The sequence below is a fragment of the Podarcis muralis genome, chromosome 17, assembly GCF_964188315.1.
Source record: "Podarcis muralis chromosome 17, rPodMur119.hap1.1, whole genome shotgun sequence".
Taxonomy (NCBI): Eukaryota; Metazoa; Chordata; class Lepidosauria; order Squamata; family Lacertidae; genus Podarcis; species Podarcis muralis.
In genome coordinates, this window is record NC_135671.1 from 18,042,854 (window position 1) to 18,061,895 (window position 19,042).

The 19,042-nt window shown below is 41.7% G+C and overlaps 1 protein-coding gene across 6 annotated transcripts in view; it reads left to right on the plus strand.

Annotated features, from left to right (window-relative positions):
- FREM1 (FRAS1 related extracellular matrix 1) overlaps positions 1 to 19,042 on the plus strand; it is an 87,204-nt gene that overhangs the window by 10,246 nt on the left and 57,916 nt on the right. For all 6 annotated transcript variants that reach the window (XR_013391175.1, XM_077921558.1, XM_077921556.1 and 3 more), the window contains exons 3-12: positions 3,308 to 3,402; positions 5,540 to 5,841; positions 6,879 to 7,075; positions 7,577 to 7,900; positions 10,661 to 10,769; positions 11,881 to 12,012; positions 13,658 to 14,002; positions 15,249 to 15,391; positions 16,370 to 16,566; positions 18,597 to 18,687. Coding sequence is in view for 5 of the 6 variants with exons in the window: in XM_077921558.1 (XP_077777684.1) it covers positions 3,308 to 3,402; positions 5,540 to 5,841; positions 6,879 to 7,075; positions 7,577 to 7,900; positions 10,661 to 10,769; positions 11,881 to 12,012; positions 13,658 to 14,002; positions 15,249 to 15,391; positions 16,370 to 16,566; positions 18,597 to 18,687 (1,935 nt within the window). In the remaining variant the exon portion in view is untranslated. The remainder of the gene's footprint in view (positions 1 to 3,307; positions 3,403 to 5,539; positions 5,842 to 6,878; positions 7,076 to 7,576; positions 7,901 to 10,660; positions 10,770 to 11,880; positions 12,013 to 13,657; positions 14,003 to 15,248; positions 15,392 to 16,369; positions 16,567 to 18,596; positions 18,688 to 19,042) is intronic.

The following is a 19,042-nucleotide window of genomic DNA, read 5'->3' on the forward strand; positions in this document are numbered from 1 at the left end:
TTGTTTTGCTAAAGAGATTGTGCTTTTAACCAGCAAACACTGCATTATGCAAGAACCTGTCCTATTATTTCCTTTGCTGTCGTTAAAGTGAGTAATGTGCTAGGAATGTGTGACAATTTAATTACAAATTGTAATTGAAAAGTAGTTGAAGTGGAAATAAAAGCAAAGCCAGACAGTAATTAGGAAAAGATTTAGCTCTCCTTTGTTTTACTTGTTAAATTTATAGACAATTATGGCTGCCTGTTCATATGAAAGAAAAACATATTAGGAAGCATAAAACAGCTGTTTCCTTTTAACAAAGCAGATTGTGTCTATTTTATAATCATTGTCTGTCTACGGCAAGAGTCATGTTGAGGAAAAAAGCTTTCATTATTTATCTCCCTCGTTATCAATTAAGTGGAGGAACTAATGATGTCTTCTGGAAAAACACAATTTATGACTATTATGGCCATAGTTCTCTGATGGATAGCATTGCCTGTACCATGTTGCAGCTCTCGTCTTCCATTAGAAGGAAGCTGAATTCTCAGGGCTAAGAGCATTTGGAGACGTGTGCCTTAATTTGCTTCTCTGACTTCCTAGCGCTCTTTCAGTGAGCACCTGATGTCATTTCCACATGCGGGGCTTAAATTGGCTTTGTTTTAAATCAACTCTTCGAAGAAATGTAAACCTGCATTGACTAAGAGGTGCATCTGGTTTCTCTCCTGGGTTGGCTGCATTTGTGAGACGAAATTGGTGAGAGGGGCTCAGATGTGTTTCCTTGTGTCCCGTGTGGGGTCGGTGGGAATGTACTGCCCAGTGTCAATGCAGGCGAGGCTGCCTTTACCATTAGGCTAGGTGATGCTGGCCCTGCCAGGTGACAGATATGGGGGGATAATTTAATGGTGACAAATTGTTTAGCTTATTATGTCTTTGCCACCCTGTGTGTATGTGTGGCGGGGTATTATTATTATTTAACTCAGTTACAAAAAATGTGTTGGACCATTTTTGGATACAGGGGGAAATATAGTGAAAGCAAGGCAAGCGTAATGTGAATGAGCATTCTGGCCAAAGCCGTCTGTCTGTGTTGTTGTTTAGTTGTTTAGTCGTGTCCGACTCTTCGTGACCTCATGGACCAGAGCATGCCAGGCACTTTTATCTTCCACTGCCTCCCGCAGTTTGGTCAAATTCATGCTGGTAGCTTTGAGAACACTATCCAACCATCTCGTCCTCTGTCGTCCCCTTCTCCTTGTGCCCTCTATCTTTCCCAACATCAGGGCCTTTTCCAGGGAGTCTTCTCTTCTCATGAGGTGGCCAGAGTATTGGAGCCTCAGCTTCAAGATCTGTCCTTCCAGTGAGCACTCAGAGCTGATTTTGTTAAGAATGGATAGGTTTGATCTTCTTACAGTCCATGGGACTCTCAAGAGTCTTCTCCAGCACCATAATTCAAAAGCATCAATTCTTTGGCGATCGGCCTTCTTTATGGTCCAGCTTTCACTTCCATACATCACTACTGGGAAAACCATAGGTTTTACTATACGGACCTTTGTTGGCAAGGTGATGTCTTTACTTTTTAAGATGCTGTCAAGGGGAAGAAATGGAGGCACTGAGAGATTTTACTTTCTTGGGCTCCATGATCACTGCAGATGGTGACAATTAAAAGACGCCTGCTTCTTGGGAGAAAAGCAATGACAAACCTTGACAGCATCTTAAAAGGTAGAGTCTGTCTGTAGTCCAAATCAATTGCAGTGAGTGGGAACTTGCATGAAAATGCTCTGAGAGTCAGACAGCAGCAGCAATGTGTGGTTGGATATCCGATATACAATTTGGGGCTCCATAGTCCCAGTTGGCTTGATCCTCCAGACTAAGTTGGTTGAATTTTAGTTCTTGCCAACTTCAACTTAAATCCCATTGAGTTAAATGGGAACTAAATGCAAATAACTGGATCCGTGTCACTGTTTATGATGATGATGATGATGTTATTGTTGTTTAGTCATTTAGTCGTGTCCGACACTTCATGACCCCATGGACCAGAGCATGCCAGGCACTCCTGTCTTCCACTGCCTCCTGCAGCTTGGTCAAACTAATGTTAGTAGCTTCGAGAACACTATCCAACCACCTCGTCCTCTGTTGTCCCCTTCTCCTTGTGCCCTCAATCTTTCCCAACATCAGGGTCTTTTCCAGGGAGTCTTCTCTTCTCATGTATTGGAGTATTGGAGCCTCAGCTTCAGGATCTGTCCTTCCTTATTATACTCTGTTTATACGTATTATAGGGACGCGGGTGACGCTGTGGGTAAAACCACAGTGCCTAGGACTTGCCGATCGTATGGTCGGTGGTTCGAATCCCCGCGGCAGGGTGAGCTCCCGCCATTCGGTCCCAGCTCCTGCCCACCTAGCAGTTCAAAAGCACCCTTAAGTGCAAGTAGATAAATAGGTACCGCGTTATAGCGGGAAGGTAAACGGCGTTCCGTGTGCTGCGCTGGTGCAGGCTCGCCAGAGCAGCGATGTCACGCTGGCCACGTGACCCGGAAGTGTCTGCGGACAGCGCCGGCTCCCAGCCTCTAGAGTGAGATGAGCGCACAACCCTAGAGTCTGTCAAGACTGGCCTGTATGGGCAGGGGTACCTTTACCTTTACCTTTATACGTATTATACGTCTGTGTATTAGGAAGACTCGGAAGTCTATCTTAAGAATGCTGCAGTATACAGGATCATGATATGATCACAAAGCACTTTACATAAGATATAAGGGAGACAAGCATATCTTCTGAAGATATGTTTGTTTGTTTGTTTGTTTGTTTGTTGCATTTATATCCAAGCTTTTTCTCCCAGGAGCACAAGGTGGTATGCTTGGTTCTCCCCCTCCTCATTTAATTCTCACAACAATCCTGTGACGGAAGTTAGGATTGAGAGTCAGTGACCGGCCCCAGTTTACTCAGTAAGCAAGTGGGGATTTGAACCCTGGTCTCCCAGGTCCTAGTCTGACTCTTTAACCACTATACCAAATTCTTTAGTGGTTGTATATGTGTGTAAATAAAACCAGATATGCTAAAGACACCACAGTCTCTATTGTCCTTCACTCCAAGGAAACTGAGCCCTGGGTAAAGCTTTTGGAACCCCAGGAGTCTCTGATTGCTCAAAGATTGTAGCGGCTTATAACAGTCCCAGAAACATCGTTAAGCTATCTACCCATTTTTTATATATATACCACAGGGTAATTATGTATTACCTTCTGCATTGCAAAACATTTTTTCGAGACAAACCAAAATGAGCCAAAGGGAAAACGTCTGAAATATGCTGCCTCCTCTTTAAACAAAGCCCATTTTTCAACAGGTGTTCGATTGCCATTTTCTTCCCAATGAAGTCAAGTACACTCACAACGGATGCCCAATTCTCAATGAAGACTTAGTCATGCTGAGGTTATACAGGTAAGCAGCACTGGGGTGATGTCTCAGGGGGTGTTTCTTAGGAAAGAACAAGCATGTTTCTACCATTCACCTAATATTAAAAGGTAATGCTAAGTGAATGATCTCTTCTGAGTTTTCTTTTATATTGCGTCACAAAGAAAAATAAAAAATCCAAGATATAAGGATCCCTCTGATACCTTATATCATGTATGGTGGGGATGTGATAAAATTAAGAAATTTTGGGAAAATATACATGAGGAACTGGAAAAAAAATGTTTGAAACAACAATTGGTAAGAAACCGGAAACATTCCTTTTAGGAATTATAACAAATGACAACAAAAGACATGAAGAGAATCTTTTTATATGCAACAGCTGCCGCAAGGTTATTGATTGCAAAAAAAATGGAAATCAGAAGAAGTACCAACATTGAAAGATTGGCAAAATAATTTTTTTTGAAATGATTGAATTACCAACAATGACGGCAACAATTAGAATGCAATCTAATCAAAATCTCAAACAGGAATGGAAATGTGTAGAAGAATACATAACCAAAAGATGCTCCAACAGGAATTTATTGATATGTATAGACTGATTTCACAGTTAGTTAAATTAAGCTAAGCTAAGCTAAGCAGATATAGAAGATTGAATGTTTAATTATTAAGATACAAAATTACAATCTCAATAATAAAGTTACATAATAATAACAAGGAAGTCACGCACGGGTGGAGGGAAGACACAGGGCAAGAAATAAGAAATGGATAAATGTTGGTACATAATGAAATGTGAAAATGTGAATTTGCGAATATAATGTATATGTATAAATATGTAAAGATTTCATATATGTATTGCAACATTAATAATAAATAAATTAAGTGCAAAAAAAGAAGAAAATAAAAAATCCAAGGTGCCCATTGGTTGCAAAACCAAACGCATTAAACAAATTATGTACGTTCATCCTATTCCTTGGCCCATAATTATTATGGGTAATTTACTTAACACTGATTGTGCCTGTTGCTACTGTCAGCAGGGAAGAATTATGGCTCCAGTAATGGGATATCTCAAGATAGTAGGTCATGAACCCACCCCAGAGGGTTAGATTCACAACACAAACAGAGCTAAATCAGGCTTTGAGGGTTGTTGAAGGCCTTCCTACAAAAACAAAAAGAGCCTCTCTTTAAAACCTCTCCAGCAGCAGCGGGGCTGGCCATTGTGGTGTTTGTCCACCTGTGTGTGTGCCATTTTGTTGCCACGATTCTGTGGCATATAAATATCTAAATAAATGATTAAGCCAGTGAGGAGAAAAGTACTGGCTCACTGAAGAAGAAGAGTTAACTCGCTCATATGGTATTGCTCATACTTTCCAGCTTTCAAGGTTGCATTTCTGTTGTAGGATGTTGTTGATTAAATGAAATAATAGGTTTGCCTAACCATACAATTGGAACCATGCACTTAGGGACGCGGGTGGCGCTGTGCTCTAAACCACTGAACCTCTTGGGCTTCATGATCAGAAGGTTGGCAGTTCGAATCCCCACAACGGGGTGAACTCCCGTTGCTCTGTCCCAGCTCCTGCCAACCTAGCAATTCGAAAGCATGCCAGTGCAAGTAGATAAATAGGTATCCCTGCAGCAGGAAGGTAAACGGCATTTCCATGCACTCTGGTTTCCATCACGGTGTTCCGTTGCACCAGAAGCAGTTTAGTCCTGCTGGCCACATGACCCGGAAAGCTGTCTGTGGACAAACGCTGGCTCCTTTGGCCTGAAAACGAGATGCGGGCTGCAACCCCTTAGTCATCTTTGACTGGGCTTAGCCGTACAGGGGTCCTTTACCTTTGCCTTTTTACCTGATGAATTAATAAGCTGGCATAACTAGAGGGATAACTCTTGAAGTCTGAGACAGAACTTCGTAAGAGTTCAGCCACCTCAATGCATAAATAGGTTTTCTGAATTTTGTAAGAACATGAGAGGAACCTGCTGGATCAGGCCAAAGGCCCATATAACCCAGCATTGTATTATCACAGTAGACAAGCCTTTGGGAAGCCCACAAGCAGGTTCCAAGCTCAAGAGCCTAATTAAAATATATCAAATGTTGTAGATTCCAAAATCTGCCCAACTCTTTTGCTTGCTAAAATTTGATTGTCTTTTTGCTTGCCCTTTGCAGATTTACGGAAACCGAGACATTTACCGAAATGGTTCCCTTCCTTGTAAAGTTACTTGAACCTGATTGTAATATTATCAAGATGAGCTCGAGTGCCCTACAGGTCCCTGGCTTTCATGGCCTGTCCAATGTAATTAACAAGAACGTAATTACTTTAGACTACAACAGGAAAATAAACTTGGATTGTACCATCAGCCTGATGTCCGTAGAAACTTTTCTACCAGCCCATGGGCAACTTGTCAGAGGATCAGCAGAAGAAGAACCACCTCGTGGTGATCAGCCTCATAGTTTCCCTCCCACAACCGGTATGTACACTTCGTTTCTCTGCAACTGTTATATCATCACAAATATCCTCATTTAGTGATGAGGTTGTACAGGGGCACCAACTTGCCTCCACATTATGGGGAGGGGCATGACGTGATGCATAATGGAACATCATGGGAGGAGGAGCCACCAGTCATTAAAGCTGAACAGCTGCTGTGTTTGGCTCTGCCCCAGCTCCTTCCAACCAACATCCTGATGTCATGCATACAACATTGGTTCCCCCAATCGCCCATGTAAGCTGCTGCCTCTGCCCAATAAAATGATGTCAGCAATGTCTAGGCAACACAATAACCATGTACATTGTTACATGAGCACTGTTCCACAGCATTTGATATTTTCCTGTACATACATTCATTCATAATAAGATGGGTTTATGAAGCAATTCTATATCCTCTCACCACACTGACGAAGAATTCTACAAAACAGTAGTCAATATCCGGAATCACTGTTCAGTGTTGGACATCATATTTGCTGAATACACAAAGCTTCACTGTTTGTCTTCTATCATACAAAGTCTGGTACCTCGCTTCATTTAAAGATTTTCAGAGACTTTGAGACTAAAGATTTCATTTTGGACCTGTTATGGTTTGAAGGAATTCTCTAAAAGATTGTCTATTGCGTATGTACATGGTCATCGTGTTGCGTAGACATTGCTGACGTTCTCTTTGCAACACAGAGGTTTGTTTGGTTACTTATTGTTGTACAGTGGCCAATAGAATGATGTGCCTTAACATGATGCCTAAAAAATAATAAGAGTGGACGTCGGGCAAGTGTCCTTGGTGGGCCTCCCTGGGAGTGCATTCTATGAACAGAGAGATACTCCACCTGATTCACACAGAAAATAGAACTGGAGCTGGCTAATAAAATTATTCAGAGAACATCTCATAGCCCCCTCATTCCTTCCCATAGGTGTTTCAGTGGTGAACTGTTCCTAGCTTCTGGTGTCTGGTTTGCATCTTCTGTCCATGTTTCTGTTGAGAGAGAAAAAAACCCACTGTGATTTCCTTTGGGCCATTAGGACATAGGAGAGGTGAAAAGTGTCCAACTGGGAGCTGTGTTTCAGGCCTGAAGACCATACAGAACATTAAAGTGAGCTGTGAAGATTTTCTCCTGATGGGCCTAAGATACCAGCATTTGGACCCTCCTTCGCCCAACATTGATTATGTTCCCATCAGGCTGGATCTCACAGATAGCAGAAGCAAGACCATCTACAAGGTAAAGGCCTTATACAGGGGTAGGCAACCTAAGGCCCAGGGCCAGATGTGGCCCAATCGCCTTCTCAATCCGGCCCACAGCTGGTCCGGGAATCAGCATGTTTTTACATGAGTAAAATGTGTCCTTTTATTTAAAATGCATCTCTGGGTTATTTCCGGGGCATAGGAATTTCTTCATATATTTTTTTCAAAATATAGTCCGGCCCACCACATGGTCTGAGGGACGGTGGACCGGTCCATGGTTGAAAAAGGTTGCTGACCCCTGGCCTTATAGGTAGGAACTTTGGCATAGACAGATGCAGGCTTAGGTGAAGCCAGCCTTTGCCAACCTGGTGCCCTTCAGATGTTTTGGACGACAAGTCCCATCAACCTCAGACATGCCGGCTGGGACTTATGGGAATTGCAGTCTAAAACACCTGGATGGCATCACTGGGTTAGGCTGCCAGAAGAGTATTCAGCCAGAATGAGACGCTTACTTTGTCACCTGCTTCTTCTTCCGCAGTCTGAGCATGCTTGGCTTCCCGTTCACATTGGAGGTGCGTTTCCTAACCAGCCGCCCCAAGCTGCCTTCATGGCTATGCAAATCCTAGAAGCAGACCAGTTCATTCTGAGCCTGTTGTCAACAACCATACTGGATGCCGAAGACAGTGAAACAGCCAAATCCCTGCTCGTTTTCAACATCACCAAACCACCCCAGGAAGGCTACATTACTCATCTGCAAGACCACACAAGGCCCATCTCATCCTTCACCTGGAACAGCCTCAATGATATGCTTATTGCTTATCAGCCACCAAACAGCAGCCACACAGAGAGGAGAAATTATGAGGTAACCAAAGAGATTTTAATGAAGTCTCTCACAAGGTTTCAAAGCATTTACCAATATAGACTTTTTTAAAAACATACAGTTTCTTGATGACTTCCTACTCCTACTGTCCTGATGTTTGTTTATTTATTCTTTTTTATTAGCTGTTTTATAATACACATATTTTTATTATCTAAACCCCGCTACCATCAAATATTTCAGTAATCCATTGCTTATACCAGGCATAGGCAAACTTGGCCCTCCAGATGTTTTGAGACTACAATTCCCATCATCCCCGACCACTGGTCCTGTTAGCTAGGGGTGATGGGAGTTGTAGTCCCAAAACATCTGGAGGGCCGAGTTCGCCTATGCCTGGATTATACAGTCAAACTTTGGTTTCCAAACACCTCTGTTTTGGAATGTTTCAGCTCCCGAATGCCGAAAACCTGGAAGCAAATGCTCTGGTTTTTGAATGTTTTCGGAAGGTAGACATCCAACACAGCTTCTGCTTAAGTGCAGGAAGCTCTTGCAGTCAGTCGGAAGCTGCGCCTTGGTTGTCAAACTTTTTGGAAGCTGAAAGGGCTTCCGGAACGGATTGCATTTGACAACCAAGGTTTGACTGTATATCAAATCCTGTGTGCAACTTCATATATTGGTGATTGTTTGATAGATCAGTGGTCTCCATTACTCCTTAAAAACTTTGTCATCATGTCCTCTTTATGTTATTACGTTCCATCATTTTCACAAGCCGTTCCTCCTTCGTTGGTAATCCTTTCTCTTTCCACTTCTGTTGTCGAATAGGGTACTTGGGAATTTCATTGCTGAGTAGGTAAAGATAAAAGTAAAGGACCCCTGGACACTTAAGTCCAGTCAAAGGTGACTATGGGGTTGCAGCACTCATCTCGCTTTTAGGCCAAGGGAGCTGGTGTTTGTCCACAGACAGCTTTCTGGGTCATATGGCCAGCATAATTAAACCGCTTCTGGTGCAACGGGACACTGTGACGGAAACCAGAGTGCACGGAAATCCTGTTTACCTTCCTGCCACAGCAGTACCTATTTATCTACTTGCACTGGTGTGCTTTCGAACTGCTAGGTTGGCAGGAGCTGGGACAGAGCAACGGGAGCTCCCCCCTTCATGTGTCACAATGTGTTGGACTATGACTTGGGAGAAAGGGGTTCGAATCCCCTCTCAGCTGCGTAGGTCACTGGGTGACCTTCGGCCAGTTGCTATCTCTTTGCCTAGCCTTTCTCAACCCAGGATGTCCCAGATGTTCTTGAACTACAACTCTCATCATCCCTGATCATTCGTTATATGCTGGCTAGCAATCATGGGAGTTGTACTCCAACATCATCTACGGATCCAAGGCTGAGAAAGGCTGTCTTAGCCTAACCTACCTCACAGCAGGAGGAGGACCATGCTGAGTATCATTGCCCAGAAACAGATCAGTGACTTCCAGTCATGGTGGTGGCAGTTAGGTAATTTTGGACTCTGGAATTAATAGCCTTGTTAGATCCCCTCTCTATAGACTGCAATGTGTGTTACTTCATTTCAGAACGGGGGCTCCTGTTCAGTGGGACTCTGGACTTTTGACCCATTCTCTGGTTACATCACAGCACTTTTCAGCAGAGTGATTTCACACATTGTATTACAGGTCATCAAATGTTAAGTTGTTAAATCATGAGGAATCGGGAGACCTGCATGCACATGTGAACCAACACAACATCTCAGTGTGTCACTAAAGTTTGTTCAACTGCCTCGGTTAATTTGTCAGAATCATGAGGGCTATTTGCCCCTTAATAAACATGAAACCCTCTTTCCTTATAAATTCCCAAGTTACTAAAAATGTGGATCAGAGCATTTGAAAGCTACATAGTTGCTTTATGTTCATTATGATTATCATTACCAATGTTTTTCATCCAATGCCGTCCTTTAATCCTTTCAGGGAATCTGCCATGTTCTGTTGTGCATGCTGTGTGAGGAATGGTTGATGCTGAGAGGTGATAAGATGGGAGAAATTATACATTTTAATAACATTAGAAAAGAATTACAAGTATTTGAGATACATAAATGCTTATGAGAGCTTAAACAGAAAAGATAAATGTCACCTATGACTGGATCTTGTCATCTCTTTAAATGTTAGCAAATAGCAATAGTGAAAATGTGTTCCATAAGCTGCTATTTAGCCTATTTTTATCTATTACCTTAATTATTTGTGGTTTGGTTTTTTTCTTTCAAAAAATGGTTAAAAGGGGGGGGGGGTGATTTCTATTCTTTTAAAGAATCCCTTTTCATTTTCAGTTGCAAAAATACCATGGAAGTATAATTAGTGCTCCCTCTTGTGGAAGTTAAAATGAATGTCTCACGTGTGAAACATTTTTTTAAGAATTAAATTGTACAAACTGACTACAGGGAACAGCATTTTTTTTAAAAGGGGGGATATGGGAGATTATGGAGGGAAACATATGGTCTTTTAAACATTCTGGTTCCATTTAGCACTCTAAACCTCTCTGTGGTTGTTTTCCTCTGTTATTTTGAGCTCAAAATCTTTCAAGATTTCTCTAGTTCAGAGGTTGATAAACAATTGGCCCTCCAGATGTTGTTAGACACCAAATCCCATTAACCCCAGACAGCATCTCCAATGGTCAGGGATGGCAGTAGCAACAGCCCAGCAATATTTGTAGGGCCACAGGTTCTCCACTCTGCAATAGTCTCTTACTTCTCAGCTGCTGTTTCATCTTCCCAGGTAATCTTTAGAAAATGCTGTTTCCATTTTTGTGTAACAGGTGGAGTTTGAAGTTCATGATTTGTACTTTGAAAGAAGTTCACCAATTACTATCCATATCTCTGTTAGAACGGCACACACAAATGCACCTCGGGTCTCATGGAATACTGGTGAGAATTCATATTATGCTCGATAGTTTTCTTTAAAAGACAGGATGTGGCTGCAGAGGTCAAATGCAACAAACCAATATTCTTTCCATAGGTTCTTTAGCATTCTTAAATGAGAAGCCACATGGGATTGTGCTATCTTGTGGGGAAATAAATTGTCCAAATAAATTGTCCTGAGTTTGTTCTGTCATAGACTCGTTGACTCGTAGAATTGTAGAGTTGGAAGGGACCCTGAGGATAATCTAGTCCAACCCCCTGCAATGCTGGAACATGCAGCTACGGGGATCAAACCTGCAACCTTGGGGTTATTAGCACCACACTCTAATCAACTGAGCTAACCAGGCTCAGTGTGACACTAGTTTTGTGCTGCCTCCTAGGAAGACCTAGGGGAGGTTCATGATGTCAACTCATATTTGCATCATGTGTCCCTTGTTGAATCAAAATGAGCATGTAATCTGAAAGCCATTGCACACCCTCTGACATTTCTCTGATGAAAATAGGGATGTCCTATTCCATTATTATTATTATTATTATTATTATTATTATTATTATTATCATCATCTCATCCATCTAACTGGGTTGCTCCAGCCACTGTAGGCAGCTTCCAACATACATAAAAACATAATAAAACATTAAACATTAAAAAGCTTCCCTATACAGGGCTGCCTTCAGATGGCTCGGGGTTCAGATAACTCCATACCGTCCAATATTTCTCTGGTGAGAATAGGGACATCCTGTGGAAAAGTGGGACATTTCGGGATCAAATCAGAAACCAGGATGGCTTCTGTAAATCTGGGACTTTCCCTGGAAAATAGGGACTATTGGAGGGTCTGCCATTGTCCCCAGTGAAGTTTCTTGAAGGGATCAGTGCTAAATGAGGCTTCAAAGTGTTACCTCCAGAGCTCTATACGGATGAAATTAATTCCTTTCTATAATAGATGCCAACTACTTGCATGGGACCTTTGAGTAAACCATATGGTTGTTTGAATATGGTTTACGCAAAGGCCCCGTGCAAGTGGTTGGCATTTGTTATAGAGAGGAATTCACCATTAGTGCTAGGTTGCACTTATTTTACTGTTCTGAATAAATTACAGCTTCAGGGTTTCTGTTCTAGGTCTTGATCTCCTGGAAGGACAGTCTCGCCCTATAACTTGGGAGCAGTTTCAGATTGTAGACAATGACGACATCAATGGTGTTCGCATAGTCACTGTTGATGGTCTACAGCATGGACAGCTCACTCTAAGAGGTATTGTGTCCTCCCTGATGTCTGTATGCAGATGTTACTATTGGTCAGTGCAGTTCATGCAACAATTCACCTTTTCAGCTGCCATGACAATGAGGACTTGAGGAGGAAGCCACTAGTGGGCTCATGTCAAGACTAGGGTTGCCATATTTTTCAAACAGTGAAAATTCAGACAGAAAAGTTGTTGAGCTTCTTCTGGACATTTGACCGATTTCTGCCCAGACACCGATTTCTGCCGACTGCAGTATTCTGGATATCTCCAGGAAATTCCAGGTGTATCGCAACCCTAGACAAGACAGCACTTGTGAGAACTATACAGCACCCTGGTGAGGCATGGTTTCTGGCAAATGCCTTTGTATGACTTCTGCACAGCTGTAAGTCTAGTACTGGCCCCACATGAAGTTACTAAAGACACATGCATGTATTTCTTAAACCTTTGGACCCTAAAGGTTAGGGGAAGAACTATAGCTTAGTGGTAGAACACATATTTTTGCATGCAGAAGGTTCCAAGCGCAGTCCCTGGTATCACAGTTTTAAAGAATTAGCTAGCCAGTGATGGGAAAGACTGAGTTGTATCCAACTAAGTACTACTCAGAATAGACCCATTGAAATTAACAGTCCTAAGTTAATTATGAAAATCAAGTTCAATGGGTCCACTCTGAGTATGACTAACATTGGACATAACCCCTGCTTGATACTAGGAATAGAGGAGAAATGTGTTTGGTCTGCATTTCGAAGCAAAGAAACCTAATTTGCAGGTCCCAAATTTATATGCAGATTGGAATGCAGCTGTCATTCTGATTATGTGTGTTTATGAATTTTCCAATGCAGTTTTTTTAAAACAACAACATAAAACAAAAACTTAAAATTCACTCACTGGGTCACCATTGGTGATCATCCCTCCATTTCAGGTGGGGGGAATGTATTGAAAAGTGTAAAAAAAAACAAACCAAAAACAAACCGTGTATTTTAGGGAACAAATATCTACAATTTAAATGCACATTTTTCATGTATATTTTTTTTAAGCACACCAAAAAAAGGGATAGAATGTCAAATTGCACCCCATGTTATTTGTATAAAAAATTGTGGGAAATTGTTTGGTGCATTTTAATTGCCACATGTTGCAAAATTATTATTCTGCATTTTTAACTGTGGGTAACTCATTAAGTCTTCCAAATATTTGCAAAATGGAAGCCTATATGTTTTTGCATTCATAGGGAGTTTGGATTCTGTTGCAATATGTTCTTGTTTGCTTCAATAACATCCCAGAGAAAAACGATGTTTTGTCTGTCACTCAGTGAACCAGCATTGATCCAGTAAGCCAGTTCTGATGTTTGTAGTGAAGGAATCGTATTCATCTAATGGTGGTTGTTCTTTGGCCTGGCTAGTCTGGAAGAATCTCTTCCATGTAACAAGATTGTTTTCTGCAATTTATGAGGAAGGATGATCACCAATGGTGACCCAGTGAGTGAATTTGTGCAGTGCTGAAATCCTTTATGATTTCCTGCTCTTGGCCCTCCAATTTCTACCTCTTATAAACTTAATCATTTCTGTTCATAAGCTTCACACCTTCTAAAGTAGTATTACCTTTTCTACTCTCTACTTCATAATACTCATTATGAATCATGTTCCTGCTGTTGTCTGACAGGAGGAAAGGGATTCATGTTCACAGTCTCAGACCTTAAGGATGGTCTTGTCCGTTACCATCACGATGACAGTGATTCCACAAAGGACTATATTGTCTTCAGGATCTTTGATAACCGACACAGCAGTCGCCACAAATTTCCAATCAACATTCTGCCTAAAGATGACAGCCCTCCATTTCTCATCAGTAATGTTGAAATAGAAGTGCATGAAGGACAGACAATTCTGATCCAAGGCTCAATGCTTCAAGCCTCCGACATGGACTCTAGCGATGACTACATACTCTTCAATGTAACCAAACCATCACAGGCAGGAGAAATCATGAAGATACCTGGACCAGACCTAATTGGTAAAATGTTAGACAAGCTGGAGGGGGGAGAACATCTTTCTTTCTGCTTGTGTGTGTGTGTGTGATGTCTATGTCTTGCTTTCAGATATATTCCCATATCCCTCTTTAACACTTGAGATTTCAACTGTTTTCCAGGCCTCAGTAAACAGGCTGTGAGTTTCGGCTTTGGTTTGATTATGCAAGGTAAGCCCCACCCTGCATAATCAATCACAAGATGTGGTGCGCACACACCATTTAATGGCAATGCCCATAAATTTGGGGGCACCCAGCATAATGAATTTGTTTAAGATGAGACTCTAGTCCAGGTAGGATCATCTTTACCCAGGGGTGCAAGGGGCGTGGGGCACCTGGGCACCAAATTCTGGGGGGTGCCAACCAGTCCCTCTCGATTGGTGGCAGTGAAAAACAAAAGTCCCTAGCCCCCTCCTCCGTCGGTCTGTTACTCCCCCCCCCCCAAAAAAAAAGCTCAACAACTTTGAGTTGCCCCCCCCTAAAAACGGTCAACAACTCAACTTTGGGCTTCCCTCCTCCCCATAAAAGCTCAATAAAAGTTAATTTGGGGGCGCTGGGCAGATCTTTGCACTCCGACGGCGCATATGCTAAAGACAGCCGTGAGTCCAGGGGCTGAGAGCCTTTTCAGGCTTAAGAAACTCATTCCATTCCGGGCAGCATTCATGCCAGTGGGAGGCAGTGCAGCAAATGTAACTGTTACCTTTTTACATTTGGCTAGTTTCTCACAATTCCCCTCTATTTTGCATTCAGGCAAGCTAGACGCTATAGTCCTTTGTCTAATAATCCCTAGCCAATGAAGAAAACCAATGTGTACACCTCGGTCATGCCCAAGAAAGTTGATAGACTGCTAATGGGTTGCTTTGAGTTTGGTTGGTAAAACATTTCCTCATAAATGTTTATTTCTCAGGAGAAATTTCTTTATTTGCTTTTCATTAAAAGGGACTTGGGCAGCCAAGGATATTTTCATGGTCCAAAGATCCCTGGCAGCTTTAAGGGAGAAGATAATGTCAGACATGCTAAATGGAAGATAACTAAGGCCTGTGGCAGAGAGTTTCACCATTTTTTTATTATTATAAAGGGTCATATTCTCCTCCATAGTGGAGGTATCAGTAAAATACTTGGGTTTTTTATTTTAGAAAAACCACAAAGCCTTCACAGGAGCACCATTATGGCGTTAAATACAAGGCCCTAATTCTTATAGGTCTAAAATATATTTTCTTCTGTGATTCACCAGGTTATCCTGTCACTAAATTTCTTCAGAAAGATCTGTTCAATGGGATCATTTACTACCATCACTTAGGAGGAGAAATATTTGAAGATTCCATTGAATTTGTTCTGTGTGACTGTAATGATCCTCCCAATCTTTCAGAAATTCAGGTATGTCATTGGGGGATATATTGCAAGGCCATGAGGGAGAACACAATGACACCTGTGTTTTATGAATGTCATTTTATTGTTGACTTTTTATGCTTTTCACTTAATGTTGGCAGCATAGTTTTTTTGTGGACTCCACTGCTAAACATGCTCACTGTGGGATTTACTCCCAAGTAAACATACATAGGTCCTGCCCACCTAGCAGTTCGAAAGCACGCCAAAGTGCAAGTAGATTAATAATTACCGCTCCGGCGGGAAGGTAAATGGCGTTTCCGTGCACTGCTCTGGTTCGCCACATGACCCGGAAGCTGTACGCCGGCTCCCTTGGCCAATAAAGCGAGATGAGCGCCGCAACCCCAGAGTCGTCCACGACTGGACCTAATGGTCAGGGGTCCCTTTACCTTTTAAACATACATAGGAGTATACTGTAAAATGTGATAGTCTACTTTTCCTTAAACCAGAAGGATTCAGCCCATTATATTACTAAAGTGCTTCACAAATTTCAAGGCTATGTATCAATGTTCAGGGAAGGGATTGCATAGCGGGCAAACAGAAAACCTGAAATTTCCTTAATATGTTGAATAATTAGACACAATCTGGATAACAGAAAATGCTGGGATTTATTTGTAATATCTGTCTTTCTGTCTGTTCTGTCTGTCTGGGTTTCAACAAATTGAACTTGTATGTACACATCTTTAAAAACAACAGTCATGGGCAGTTCAAGAACCCAAGTTTAAGATCTCATGAAAAAATACATTGTAAAGTTTTCAAATAGTGACTTTAACAGAAATCTATTGAATCACAGGACACTTGAAGAATATTTTAGCATCTTTTCCTGTCTTGTCAGTTCTTCCAGCAGATGCTAAATGCTTATTGTCTAACACAATCTAAACACCATGGCCTTTTTGCTGCAATATTTCCAATGACCTGGGTGTCCTGACCACCACCACTATATAATGGTTTTCTAAATCCTTACACTAGGAAGTCAGAGTGCACATAATTCCTTCAGATGATCAACTTCCCAAAGAAATTTCAGGGACGAGCCGCCATCTAACTGTCAAGGAAACTGAGATCGCCCATCTAACAAAGAAACATCTCAGTTATATCGACAGAGAAGCGCAGGAAAGGGAGATCATCTATACTATAACTTCTCCCCCATTCTTCTCTTCTGTACATCAGTAAGGCTTGTGTGAATGGTTACTTCTCATAAGAAAAGGGTGCATTTTCAAAATGTTGCATGGCAGAGCTGGTGATGACCTAGCAAAATTCTGATTAGTAATTAGCATTTGTATTTGTGTTCCTCGAATAGGGGAGTTAAGAATGTTTTCAAAGGAGTCTGACCAAAGCCTGTTTCCCCTTCTTCTTCATTGCCCATGTGGTGCCAGTCTCGGCCTTGCTAGCTACCATTGTCATTTTCCATCCTTAATTTATGAACAGATGTAAAACTGTTAATGCACACAAACTTATATGGTGAAGCACAGCAGCGGTCAGAAGATAATGAGCCAGCAGAAAGCAAAACACTGCCCTCCAAATTTCAAATCTGCTTTGAGAGAAGATGTGAAAGTGCAGTTCTGTAGGGTTGCCATTTTTTAAAAAAATTGAAAATTTGGACACAAAAGTTGTTGAATTGTTTTTTGGGCTGAAGTCGTTGAGCTTTTTCTGCAAACCCCCCCCCCCAATATTTTTTACGCCTTCTGACATGGATTTGCATAAACCTGGGTTTTCCTGGATATTTGTACCGATTTTCAGATGCTATTTCTGACGTACGAATCCAAGGAAATCAGGGAAATCCCAAACGTATGGCAGCCCTAGGTTCTGAGAATTGATGTCTCCTATTCGACTGCTCAGATCTTTTTTGAAGCAGCAAGCACAGTCCAAACAACTGGATATAGACAGCAAAGCATGAACCCCACAATCAGTTCACCATTCAAGGTTTTGACCGTGTGGCTTCACATAGCACTGATAGATGGATGAAATGACAGGAAATTAAGGTTAAAAGGCAATAAGCTACATGCATACACATCCTAATTGCATTTCATATTTTGCTTGCTTTTATTTCTCAATCCATTGTAAAATTATCTGAAACAGTAGAGATGGGGAGTAGGGTTATAACTTCTTTCATGTTCCTGTAGCTTAGTTAGATGAATTTTTGCCTTAAAAAAAAGGAATGAATTGTCATTTCCAAATCTTTGAAAAAAGGTCACACCGAAATCAATAAATCGATTTTTGTATATGCAACTCTATAATGTATTAAATAACATGCATAGCATGTATTATAATACAGGAAAATTAGAGCTTGCAAATTTTCTAATGCTTGTACAATATTTCAAACACTGCATAACTTCTTATTGCTTAGAACAGGGGTCTGCAACCTTTAAGACAAAAAGAGCCACTTGGACCCGTTTCCGAAGAAAAAACAACAACTGGGAGCCGCAAAACCATTGCGACATTTAAAACAAATATATCTCCGGAGCCGCGATCTGAAAGCGGGCGGGAAGGTGACGTCGGGACGGTGCATGACTAATGCACGCACCGCCCCCATGCAACATCACAGCCAGTACAGCGCCCGCCACAGTGAGGAGTGTCGGGGCGCACAATGCGCCTCCTCCCCTCTCTAGTATCCGCCCCGGAGCCACGGCAAAGATGTAAAAGAGCCACATGCGGCCCCGGAGCCGCGGGTTGCAGACCCCCGGCTTAGAATAAACGGAGGTTCTTGTGTGACATTGTATATTGCCACTGAAACAAATATTAAAAGTTAAGTTTAGTTGTTTGCCCACAAAGCTTTCCATATAGACCAATATTTGGATTCTTCTTCTAGAAAGTTCAAAACAGTTTTAGGAAGTTCCAGACAGCTGTAAAAGTTCAAAAGAGTTCCATAAAGTTTTTTGTGTGTTTTTTAAGTGCTAATATTTATGAGTAGTAATACAGTGATTCCAACTTTGCATTTCAGGGTGACCTTTTCACAACTGAGAAGAATTAGTCCCCTTTTCAGTGTTTCTAAGCAAAAGTCCACCCCTTTATGATACAGAAAATAATTGGGGGGGGGGTTGGGGCGGAGTAAAAATATATAATCCTAATGGGGAGGTGGTGACTATTTCTGGTGAGGGAAATTAGTTTTGGGATGTACATTTGTATCCTCTTTTGCTATTTGAAAAGTTATATGATTCTGCATATGTGTTCTCTATTATGACAATACCTTTCTGTGCAGCCACATGGACGCTGGGAAACTGTTTATGGTTGACAGCATTCCTAAACTGATTAAGGATCCTGCTACTCCGTCACTGATATCATTCACACAGGTTAGTTATCAAGGTTAAAACCTGTCACCCAGTAGCCTCACTTCATACAGTTGTACCTTGGTTGTCGAAACCCCTGGAACTTGGACGTTTTGGCTTCCAAACGCCACAAAACCAGAAGTAATTGTTCCAGTTTATGAACCTTCTTTTGGAACCTGAACATCTGCAGCTTCTGATTGGCTGCAGGAGCTTCCTATAGCCAATCAGAAGCTGCAGTTTGGTTTTCTGATGATTTGGATTCCGTTTGACTTCCAAGGTACGACTGTATATGGGATCTTACTGTAATTATTGTTATTATTATTTATTAAGTTTGTATACAGTGGTACCTCGGGTTAAATACTTAATTCGTTCTGGAGGT